The following is a 12,344-nucleotide window of genomic DNA, read 5'->3' as shown; positions in this document are numbered from 1 at the left end:
GACAACCTTTTGGGTTCTTTTACCTATGATAAGTGCATGCTACACATGAGACCTCTGTATATCATCTTATCCGAATGACTAGCATCCAGACAACTACTCAAAGCCTGGTGGGGGTGGAGAAAACACTGGTGAATGTGGGACAAGTGTACCTCTAATTTCAATTTTCACTACCATCGACACTCCTATGCCGGAGTCTGCACTAGTGGGTCACGGTTAAGTATGTGTAATTCATTACAATTTTCACTACAATCAACACTGACATCAACTGCAACACAAAGATTTGTTTATAAAACAAGTCAGTTTGTCAATTTTGTTTCAGTTCTTTCACACAAGTGTGTGCCTCTGATTACAATTTTCACTACTGTCAACACCAACCCTCAACTGCATAGCAAATATTTGTTTACCAAATTTAATTCATTTCAAGCTGACTCTTTCACACCTATACCTCTAATTACAATTTTCACTACCATAAACATTTATAAAAGAAGGAAGTTAATTCATTTCAAGCTGACTCTTTCACACTGAGTGTATCTCTCTAATTACAATTTTCATGACAATCAACACTGACATCAACTGCATCATAAAGATTAATACACAAAAGAAGTAAATCAATTCATTTCAAGCTGACTCTTTCACAACAAGTGTACTTCTAACTGCAATTTTCACTACCATCAACACTGACATCAGCTGCATCATAAAGATTTGTTTACAGAAGTAGTACATTTACAAATTTCATGCTGATTCTTTCACACCCAGTGTACCTCTTTCTCCAAGAGAAAGTAGACGATGGGCCCAGGCATCCCATCTATTCCCTCCTCTCCAACAAGAAGCGTCATCATTTGCTCAAAATTGTGAACAACAGTCTCCACGTCATCGTTGGAACAAGACACTTTCTTGCTGCCAGTTCCAATCACATTAACTGCTTGTTGCCAGTGATTTTTGAACACCTGCCAAACACGATCATTTGGGGTTAATACAATACATAAATCTATAAAATAAAATAAAAATGTCCATGAAGAATACACACACACTTGTGTCTTTTCTCCTAATAATATTGTAATTTTGAGTATCTGTAATTTTTTACTGAGTACAAAAATGAAAATAACCAAAACTTACAATGCACACACACACACACACACACACACACACACACACACACACACAATTAAAAAAAAAAATTATGTTTTTTTTTTTAATCCACATGTATTATATTTTCTGTCAAAAAAACTATACAAGATACAATTATACAAAGTATAACATTTGAGGCATAGCTCCACTACATCTCTGTCTCTCTGTGCATCAGATGAAAATCATTCACTTGGGTCTTAGTACTATGCACTGAGTTGAAATAAACAAAACTACCCAACACTAAAAAAAATAAAACAATAAAAAAGGAGACAGAACAGATGCCAAAAACTGTAAGTGTTTTATTCAAAGCCCAAACATTAAAACACTTTACAACATATATAAAATAATGGTCAGTGGTGTAAAGGAAAGAACATAACTGTCATATGTTCCACAACAGTACTTGAAAAGTTGAATATTTCTGAACACACAATGGACATGATAGCCAAGTGGTTAAAGTCTTTGACTTTTAACTGAAGGTCCAAGGTTCAAATCCTGGTTACTGTACCTGATGGGTTAAGGCTAGATTAGTTTTTCTAATGTCCCAGCTCAACACGAGCCAAGCTGCAAGCATCTTTATCCCCTTCATATACATGTATACACATGCAAGGAAATCAAACATGCATGTTAAATATCCCATAATCCATGTCCCTGTTTAGTGGGGTGTGGAAACCCAAACATATCTAGCATGCACCCTCACAAAAAGGGAACAGAGCTGCCTACATGGCATGGTAAAAAAAATAATACACATCAATAAAATCCCACTCACAGATCTGCAGACACCAGTGAACCTGGAAGCTGTTTGTAACCCACAAACAATAGCCTACAGAAGAAAAGAGGATAAGACACACAAAACTCATAACTGTCACCCACCTCAAAACAGGTATCGGGATCGGTGTCGGCACGGTCACGACCATCGACCCCTCTTCCATTCCCACGTGCTGGGGAACTACGTCCATTGACGGCCACCTGGCCATCTTCGCGGACGCTGGACGTGCGCTTGAACCAACTCATCTTGTGATGGGCGTAAGACAAGGTGCAGGCAGGAACATGTTGGCTTTCTCTGAAGGGGGCTGTGGCTGAACACCTACATCATGCCCATCTCCTCAGCCCTTCTGGGGTTAACTCAACAATGTCCTGAAAGCAAACCAGCCAATATTCTGGTTTAAACTGTTGCTAAAATAAAGAATGGATTATGTGGTCCATATTCTTGGAGTTAACACAGTGATGTCCTAAAATAAAACCAGACAATATTCTGGTTTAAACTGTTGCAAAACTACAGAATGGATTAGGTGGATGTTCTTGGAGTTAACATGCCAATATTCTGCTTTAAACTGTTCCTAAAATACAGAATGGATAATGTGAACGCTCTTGGAGTTTACAGGCCTATGTCCTGAAATTAAAGCATATTCTGGTTTTAAATGAACCAGTTGTTAGAATACAGTAGGAATTATATGGATGCTCTTGGAGTTAACTCAACACTGTCCAGAAATTAAACCAGAATATTCTGGTTTAAACTCTTTCAGGAACACAGAATGAACTATGTGGATGCTCTTGGAGTTGGCTCTTGGGGTTAATACAATTTCATGAAATTAAACCAGACAATATTCTGGCTTAAACGTGATCTGTTGTTAGAATACAGAATGAATCATGAAGATGCTCTTGGAGCAAACACAACAATGTCCAGAAAATGGGTTTATTCCAGACAATATTCTGGTTTAAATTTAACCAGTTGCTAGAATATAAAATGGATCATGTGGATGCTGTTTCTTTGTGTGTTTTTTATTTATTATTCCAAATGACAATAACAAGCAACACAACACATTTCATTGCACTCAATGAGGGAAAATAAGGCTTCAAAACAGCAAATCAACATTACTGAGTGACTGCAAAAATGGTTATAATTGACAAATTCCATGAAAAGGGTAATAAAAAAATAATAGAAAAGAAAAACTTTAAACATCAGCATGAATAAAGATACAATGGTTTGGTCTGGAATAAAAATGATATTCACAAAGGTGAAACATTCCAAGGTTTTTTTCTTGTGTGTACAAAAGTAATCTTAAAAGTAAGAGACTGACAGAGAGAAAAGTCACACCTTGTTAACTGTTAAAGATATGGGATGGCAGCAAATGAAATATGAAACACTCACTCAGAGGGTTTTGAATAATTTCTCTACCCTTTTTATTGCATTTTCATAAATACTTCACAGTCACACACAATCCTCGAGAGCAGCTTCATAAACTCTGAAAAAATTATCAAAATGATTTTTTTTTTTTTAAGTCTTTCTTTATAAAAATAAATAAATTAAATAATTTTTTTTTAAAAACCCTTCAGCACAGACTCACAAAGCTGAACACGCGTTACATTCCCCCAAATGCGGGAAAACAGAAGACACGGCTCAGAAAACAGCAGCCAGCACCCAGTGGCCTGTGAAGACTCTCACTAGCTAATCAAATCAGAAGCTTGCCAGTATGGGTTGTGAAACTCGTGAACATGGCTCTCATCGCTGTCTGCTTGGACTCGTTACTGAGCGTTCAGTCTGCTAGCTGTGGGCTATTTGTGGAAAAATCTCTGGCCCTGCTGTGCATTTTCTCAGTCACTTCAAAATCCCCACTCCATGAACTCCTCTACAAAATGACAAGGAAAAGCAGCACAGCTGGAAAGGAATATGAAGGATGTCAACAATTGAGATGGCAAAGTAACTGTACTTTTTTTTAAATAACATAAAAAAGGGGGTAAGGCTTAAAGTGAAAGCCTGTTTTATTATTCTTCCTCTCTGAAACAGAAAGGTGTTCTAAGTTAAGCAAAATGATCTAAACACTATATAATGTTCATCTCACAGTCTTTTCCTCCAATTTCTTTGTGTATTTCTTTCAGTACAACAATTACATAACTTACATCACTACTGTGTATTATGGTAAACAAACTAAAAACAAAACAAAACAACAAAACTAGAGGTACAATAGTTAAATAAACCAGCAAAAACTTATTTTCACTTTCACATTTGAATATTCAAAATACCTACCTTTAGACATTACAGAGTCAGTACACCCATCACTAAATTAGGGTCTGTTTGAGAACTATAAGTTCATTTCTTTTCAACATTCATTTCAACATATTTTACCCATCCACTCCTTTTGCCACACATCAAAACCTTGAAGAAACCACTGCCTACCCATTATGGGCAGTTACATATCCTGTTTAACACACACATGCACACATGTGCACACACAAAGAGGACGGCTTCTGAACCCTCATTCAGAACAAATGGTAAACAAAAATAAAAACATATTTTATACATCATTACATGTGAGGAAAATCAATTTACTATGTAATGTACAAACCTCACCAATTGTCCTCACAACTAAGAAACCACCTGGATCTCTGTGTTGAAACGGGAAAAAGAACAAAACCTACATTTAAACAGACAAACACAACAACAACAAATCTTGTATGCTCAAAAGTGCACACAAGCCACGCAAATTCCATAAACAATAGCTGCCAATTCCAGACTACAGACCACTTATGTGTCACAGCTAACACTTCCACCAGTCTAAATACCAACAAAAACAATTATTAGTTGCGCAGAATATCAATAACTAGCATCCTGTTTGCTGGCCTAATTACAGGCAAATCTCCAGCATGCAGCAATATGATGTAATATTCATGGCCGTCGAGAGAAGATAAGGGGAAAGTGAACTCTATTACTAGTATGTATATATTTATGTCAGTGTTACTGTTAGTGAAACAGTACCACTATCAATCATCATGCTCTTTTTTAAGTGAAATGAACTTACCTACAGATCTGTCAAAAACCAACACACAACATGTAACATTTGATATATAATCCCTTCACATGGGATCAGACTTAATAATAATGCTGTTGATTTCAGTCCACCATTGGAATCTGTATGCTGATGTTCAGACTATGATTTCTAAGTACACGCACACACACACTCTCTCCCTCCCTCTCTCTCTCTCTCTCACATGACAACACCTAACATCAAAGTTGCTTATGCTAGTCCAAAATGAACACCACCTTCCTGTATCTGCATTCACAATTCACATCCCCATTTTCCACTATTTTTGTTTGACCAAATAATCATGAGACCAGAAATTTATATATACATATATATATATATATAAACTGCAGTGACCATCTATTAACATGCTTTGAACCCATTGTCAGTGTAAGACACTGAATATGCACAGGTCTGTGTTCAACACAGGATTACACCCCATCTGTGTGTTTCTTCAACCAGACCAGTCCAGAGTCAAGTTCAGTCAGCATGATGGACATGCACCTGTGGGAAATTAACAATATTAATAAAGCTAACAGACTGGAAGTGAACCAGATTTGTTCTGTTTCTTTGTTTAATCCTACTCTTATGTAGTTATGAATAAGTCACTACAATCTCACACCTGGCCCACCTTGTCTACCAGTACCTGTACCACAGCCTACAGGTGAGTGTGAAGCCAAACACAGTCCACACTCGCTTGGCTGCTCAGTGTCTCCAAGCACAATCACACTTCACAGCACCTTTTAGTGGAACACAAGAAACAAGAGGCCAATGGGTCAAAAGAGGAACTTGTATCATGGAGGTTGGCTCTGACAGCCAGCCATGTAGAGACTTTAGGGAGGGAGTGGAGGGAGCAAAATGTCAAAAGGACATATATATGGACAGGGATCTAAAAAAAAAAAAAATCTATTGTCAAAAATGTCATTGTCTATCATTTCATCAATTATTTCTAATCATGAGTATTTTCATCAGAGTGAGAAAATCAAAATAACATTGAAGTTCTTAAGGATGTGCTAATATGGGGAGGGGGGTGGAAGCTGACACCAGTAAAGAAGGTATGACATTTTTTTTTAAGTACCGGTAGTTATAATATTTTATCATGAAAGTAAAAATATGTGAACTGATTGTATTTTTCCTGACATTAATTTAGAACAAGTAATCTGTGCACAGGTGTTAAGCCTGAAATTTCATTATTTAAACAACAAATAGTAATACTAATAGCAATAAATAACATTGACAGCTTAGCAATAACTGTTATATATATTCTAAATCTCATAAGATTTAAGAAGGCATATACAGAGAGAGAGAGAGGCTTAAACATCATGCCTTTCACCTATAAACTCTACAGAAGTTCTGAAAAATTCTCCAGAACACTATCAACCTTGTGAGATTTAATGTGTCCTCCTTGTCCAAATTTCATATTTTACATAACTTAAACCTAAACTATATGAAGTATCAAAGCGAAACATACCCTTGTTTACCAACAGCATACTTTATGCATTCAAAGTGCAGTGTCACTGTCATTGTGACAACATGTGTTCAACTCAAAACTTTGAGTACAAACACATAACCCCAGTCAGTGGCCACAATTCTGAACCCCAGCTCAACTTTGAGCTGAACCAGGTAATATTCTCCACAGATTTATGATGACTTGTCTCCACTGCCAGTGTCATTCACCTTCTGCTTTGCAAGAGACAGCGAGGCAGCAAAACAGCTTTCACAAGCACTCAAGCCGAAAAAATGACTATTCTTAGCTGGATCCTGCCCTTCTGTATGAAGATCAAAATGACAAACATGATCCCTCTCCCTTCAGCCAACCCTCTGTATGAGAACAGTTTTGTGACTAGGACAAGGCTGCAACAAAACAGCATGACGTGCACAATTCTATAGATCTATGCCAGTGTCCACAAATGCATGGGCAGTGTATGTTTAAATTGTATGAAATTCATGTCTGTTACAGTTACACACAAACAAGCACATACACTTTTACACAGACACTGAGACAGACATAGATTTTAGCTCTCTCTCTCTCACACACACACATGCACACAAAGAACACACACACACTCACGGACACCGTCTCATGTGCTAGTAGCCTAACGCATGCAACTTTATTACAAGTTGTGTCGAAGTTTCATGTCATGAATTATATGACCATGCCTAAATAGTCAATGTATGTGGAAATGTCACGCACAAGGGACACCTGACACCAAATTAGACTGCCAGCACAATGTATATTACATGACAACTGCATTCCTTCATAGTCAAGCACACTAAAACTTACCAGAATGACAAGTGAAACATTTGTTTTACTCATGAACACTGGCAAGCTGTCCGTTATAGTATTTCATGAAATATGCATTAAATGAATGCAATGCATACAATTACAAATGATACATTTACGCTGGTATTATCATTTAATAAACATGTATGTTTTTCTGATCAGAACGTCTGTTATTTGCTATGTTAGCTGAGTGAAAGTGATGATTCTAATTCGACCCAACTTAAAAGTTCAAGATGAATTCACTGTCCACCTAAAACTACCTAAAAATATACTGGATTTATTTTTCTGCAGCATATGCATAGCAGATATGAAAATAGCAATAATTAGAATTTTAGATAATTTAAAAACATATATACATGTGTGTACAAATGCATGGAAAGGGATAAGAGAGACTATCAAAATCACAGCATGGAAAGGAAGACATGAATTGATAAATGAGAAAAATGCTAAAACTAAAATCCAACACTTTAGTTAGATATTTACACACTAAAGATCATTAAAACAATAAAAGTACTGACATTTTCTGTTCAGCCCAATTAACTTGTGAACATGTAATTGAGTCTCAGTGGACCTCTTCTCTTGTTTTCCCTCCCTCCCTCCCTTGATGGCTGCAGCTATTCAGTATTCCCGAGTGTTTGGTGCAGTTTAAGTTTACAAAAACTGGATTTTCAACATTCCTTTACCCAGGCTGATTATCCAGACTACCAGCACAGACTCCTGAAACGGGAAATAACCACCAGTTGCCAGTGGCTTGCCAAGTGCAAATCCCCAAAAGCTGAACACCATTTCAGCAGATCAAAAGCAAGTGAACCATATATGCCATCATTAGGGGCAGCACTACCACTATCAGAGGCACATGTGCCACAAGCAGGGAAGACTACAGGCACGGTGCAGGTGATGACAACTGTCCCACTGCACCATTTGCAGGGCTTCATAAATCAATACCTCCATTTGACAGTTCCTGTTCACAAAACGTGTTACAGGATGCCGGAGGATGGGCAGAGGGTAAAACTGCTGCTCTTCCCAGTTGGGTAACATTTCAGGAAGATTGATAGATGTGCTACTGACAACAGCTGGTCATTTGGCATTCACATAGGGGGATATATTATTAACAAACACTCAATGCCAAAGGGAAAAGATGGTTAAATACTGAATTTCAAATGGCAGTTTCTAGTCAACTCTGTGTGAAAAATAAACAGCCAGTAGAAGCACATGACAATGAAAATTAATCATTTCTACAATGAACTGGGGGAAAAATTTTGTGCATCTGTGTTCCATGTTGGCAAGTTTCAATGCACAACATGCACACATGAACACACAGAAACACACACACACACATGTGCGCACACACAAGCGCATATATAACATTATGCATGCATGCACTGTTGTACACGTACACATGTAAATGATGTATGTTCTCAAGTGTGTGTGCGTGCCTGTGTATGTGTGTGTCTGGGTCAGTGTGTGTGTGTGTGTGTGTGTGTGTGTGTGTGTGTGTGAATGTGTGTGTGCAGGAGATTCTTTTGACATGAATAAATCAAAATCAGCTGAAAAAAAATACAGGAAAAAAATCCAACATTCTATCCTTCCTGAAATCATTCCCAATATGAATATATATATACAAATAAATAATAAAATTTCAAGCACACACGCACACATACACACACTATGTGGAGTGATGGCCTAGAGGTAACGCGTCCGCCTAGGGAGCAAGAGAATCTAAGCACGCTGGTTTGAATCACGGCTCAGCCACTGATAATATTTACTCCCCCTCCACTAGACCTTGAGTGGTGGTCTGGACGCTAGTCATTCGGATGAGACGATAGACTAAGGCCTGTGTGCTGCATGCATTTAGCACAAAGAAATCTGCTGTGACAAAAAGAAATACAAATACAAAAAATACATAAAATGCATACGAAATTTCTTGTATACATTTACTGATCCACATGCGCTAACACTGATTTATTTCCTTGTCCAGTGTTCCCCTCTCTTATGTCTAATATAGCTTACAGTGAAAAGACTTTAAAGAACAAACAAACAAAAAACACACATGGAGAGAGTCACACACTGACTAACACACACATAATGACATGCAGTGACATGATATATTACATGATACACCAAACCTTCCCCTGACCCCTTTTTTTAATTTCACCTCCATCTGTTATAATTATCCCTTGTGGATAGTTTCTGTTTTCTCTAAATTTTAATTTTAAGGTGGTGTCAAAGTGTACAGATTCATCTAGATACATTGTGTCGCATCTGCTTCATAGAATAATTTCAATCCCCCCTAAAAAAAAGAAAAAAAGAAGATATAGAGATATATATATATGCCTATACACATTATGATAAACCCAACATTCTGGTCAAGGCCTTAACAGCTTACCATACAGAATATTAGCCTGTAATGAAATAAGACTTGTAAATTTATTGAACAAATGGACAAAATAAAAATAACACAATAACATAAGAATGAGAATACATGAACCTAAAATAAATGACTGACATTAACTCATAAACTGATAAAGCAAAAACAAAAATTATCCGAGTGCACAGAACTTGAGCATACTCACACAGTGACTAATACATGTAAGCATACACACATACACACACACACAATATATATATATATATATATATTCAGAACCATAGTTCTGATCAGAAAATATAATCTGTGTGTATGTGTGCATGTATGCACAGGAATACATTCAAGCACAAGTGAATCTTAACATAAAAATAAAAAATGGTTTTAAAATGTGTACATAATGTAACCCTTACACTAGTCACTGGATAGTTGTTTTTACATAAAGGCATATAATAACAATTAACATGCAGTTTTCACTGAAAACTTGAAGTGCCCCCTGTTTACAAGCACACGTTAGTATACAGTGATACACACATGCATGCATTCATCTGAGCAGGCATACAGATAAACACAAAAATGCACAAATGCGTATAAACACGCACGCACACACACATACACACACACACAGACACACACACCTGTGATAATTTGGTCTACATTAGAATAAATAATTGTCAACTTTACTTGGTAATATATTTATATTAATCATTTTAAATTATTGAAGAAAAAAATTATAAGATCTACTACAAAATCTCACAAGAGCATGTGATTCATGACTAACACAATATTCAATATTTATTATGGAAAGAAGAAAAAAAGAACTTGTGCTCCAGACAATGAAAGAAGTGTTACTGTGTTAGGTCAATCATTAAGGCCTTTTGATTATAGAGCAATATTATTATTATATAATACACTATATATGGTTTATTCAAGTTACTGACAGACGAAACAAAAACAAGGGGATCATGCTACTAAGTACTATATAAGTATATATCATATTTTTAGCATGAGCACTTGATTTTAAATGTCAAAAGAAATACAGGATAAAGTCATAACCAGCCTTTTTGAAGTTTTTCTCTTGACTTTTTTTTTGTTCTTGTTTTTGGGGGTTTTTTGGGTTTGTTTTTTTTTTTTTTTTGGGGGGGGGGGTCAAGTGATACAGCTATAACTATAAGTTAAATGAAAGTTTTCACTACTGTGATGATATAAAGCGATGATCAGGCTGCTAAGACACAGCCAATTATCTGAGACAGAATACAAATTGAGAGACCGAAGAAGAAACAGACAGACACTACTTAAAAGTTACAAGTAAATAATAAATATTACAAAATCAGTGCAGTGTACATTTTTGATACACTTCTCAAACTGCTGGTGTTTAAGATAAGATAAGATAAGATAAGAATAACTTTATTATCTCCAACTGGAGAAATTTAGTCAGGTGCATTATCACAACATAGACAAGTAAACAATGTTTAGACATTAGTAATGCTGACTGCCAGTGACCTGTGACAGTGTGAGTGACAGCCTTTCTTTTTCTGATTTTTTCTTTTTTTTCTCTCTCTCTCTCTCTTTTTCTTTTTATAGAGGGGGAGGGGGAGGTCAGGGACAGAAGAGGGGTGGTTAACTCTAAACCAATTTATTGCAATTATTTGGTAAATTAATGAAGGGTCACCATTTCAGCTTTTCTCTATACTGATAAATGTATATTTTAAGTAACTGGATGTAGACTTGAAGGGCACCAGTGACATTGTGAACCTTGTGGTTGCTCGAAATCGAACACTGTTGTCAATCCAGTTCATCTTGAGCTGATCAAATCACACTATGTGACGAGTGTCACAGACAAATTTGCCCTTTTTCGATTTTCTTCGGTCACAACATTCAATGTATAAGTACATTATTATGATTAAAAAAAAAAAACCAAACACAATGTATATGTCTAACGACAGGTACTAGAACTGAGCATATTATTCGTGACGTTCCCACAAAGAGAAACATTGCTGACCTGGACTGGATGGCACCTGTTCGGTCAAAACTGCATTCAGATGGCAAAATCAGACTGAACTTTATCCCCGATAGATCATATGACACACCATGCTATATTATTATCAGAAGATCTACATGGTCTAAGTTTCACTTTAAAATGTAACTGACTGATTACCGATTACAATGACACTTCGTGACAAACACGCCGGAACACTCAACAGTTGTTGAAAATCCTGCGACGACTGTACTGAAAGTGAAAGAATCCGCATTACAACGCCCATTTTGATAATGCATTCTACTCACCAGTTCAAAAATAATCGAAGGCGTATTTTTTAATCGAAAATAATCTACTGTTGTACGAACGAATAAGTCTGTTCACTGTATGTGTCTTCAGATCCACACAAAATAGCCCGAATTCCACACAATATCGTGATACGTCAACACAGTTCTCTCGACTCGTCACCTGCGAGCCTCCCCGTGGTGGGTCAAGGTAACAAACTGTGTCAAATTATGGATCGGCTCATGTGCGGAGACATACCGAGAAAATAGAAAGTTGTGTCTGGATATGTAATAACACACAACATCTGGACACCACAATCACTTGTTTATAAACTTTTGTCTGAAAGCAGTGCATTCCTGTGTCCTAATCCAGAGGGTACACATTATCTCAGAAATATTGCCCTGTTGGGGAGAGGGGGGAATCACAATAAAGCCTTAAAACCACTATCCTTTGCTCCTGATCATTATCTATCTGCTTACTTTTTACTCCCCCCCCCCATCCCCC

General features: G+C 36.8%; 1 protein-coding gene across 5 annotated transcripts in view; it reads right to left on the bottom strand.

The window, feature by feature from the left end:
* Positions 1 to 12,032, bottom strand: part of LOC143299175 (FHF complex subunit HOOK-interacting protein 1B-like) — a 54,405-nt gene extending 42,373 nt beyond the window's left edge. For all 5 annotated transcript variants that reach the window (XM_076612313.1, XM_076612315.1, XM_076612317.1 and 2 more), the window contains exons 1-3: positions 11,864 to 12,032; positions 1,999 to 2,262; positions 762 to 947 (exon numbers count right to left, since the gene is read on the bottom strand). In XM_076612313.1, the coding sequence (XP_076468428.1) occupies positions 762 to 947; positions 1,999 to 2,139 (327 nt within the window). In that variant the 5' untranslated portion in view covers positions 2,140 to 2,262; positions 11,864 to 12,032. The remainder of the gene's footprint in view (positions 1 to 761; positions 948 to 1,998; positions 2,263 to 11,863) is intronic.
* Positions 12,033 to 12,344: the final 312 nt, after the last annotated feature.

This window comes from Babylonia areolata, chromosome 24 (genome assembly GCF_041734735.1).
Source record: "Babylonia areolata isolate BAREFJ2019XMU chromosome 24, ASM4173473v1, whole genome shotgun sequence".
NCBI classification, from domain to species: Eukaryota; Metazoa; Mollusca; class Gastropoda; order Neogastropoda; family Buccinidae; genus Babylonia; species Babylonia areolata.
This window is presented reverse-complemented; position numbering and strand designations above follow the sequence as displayed.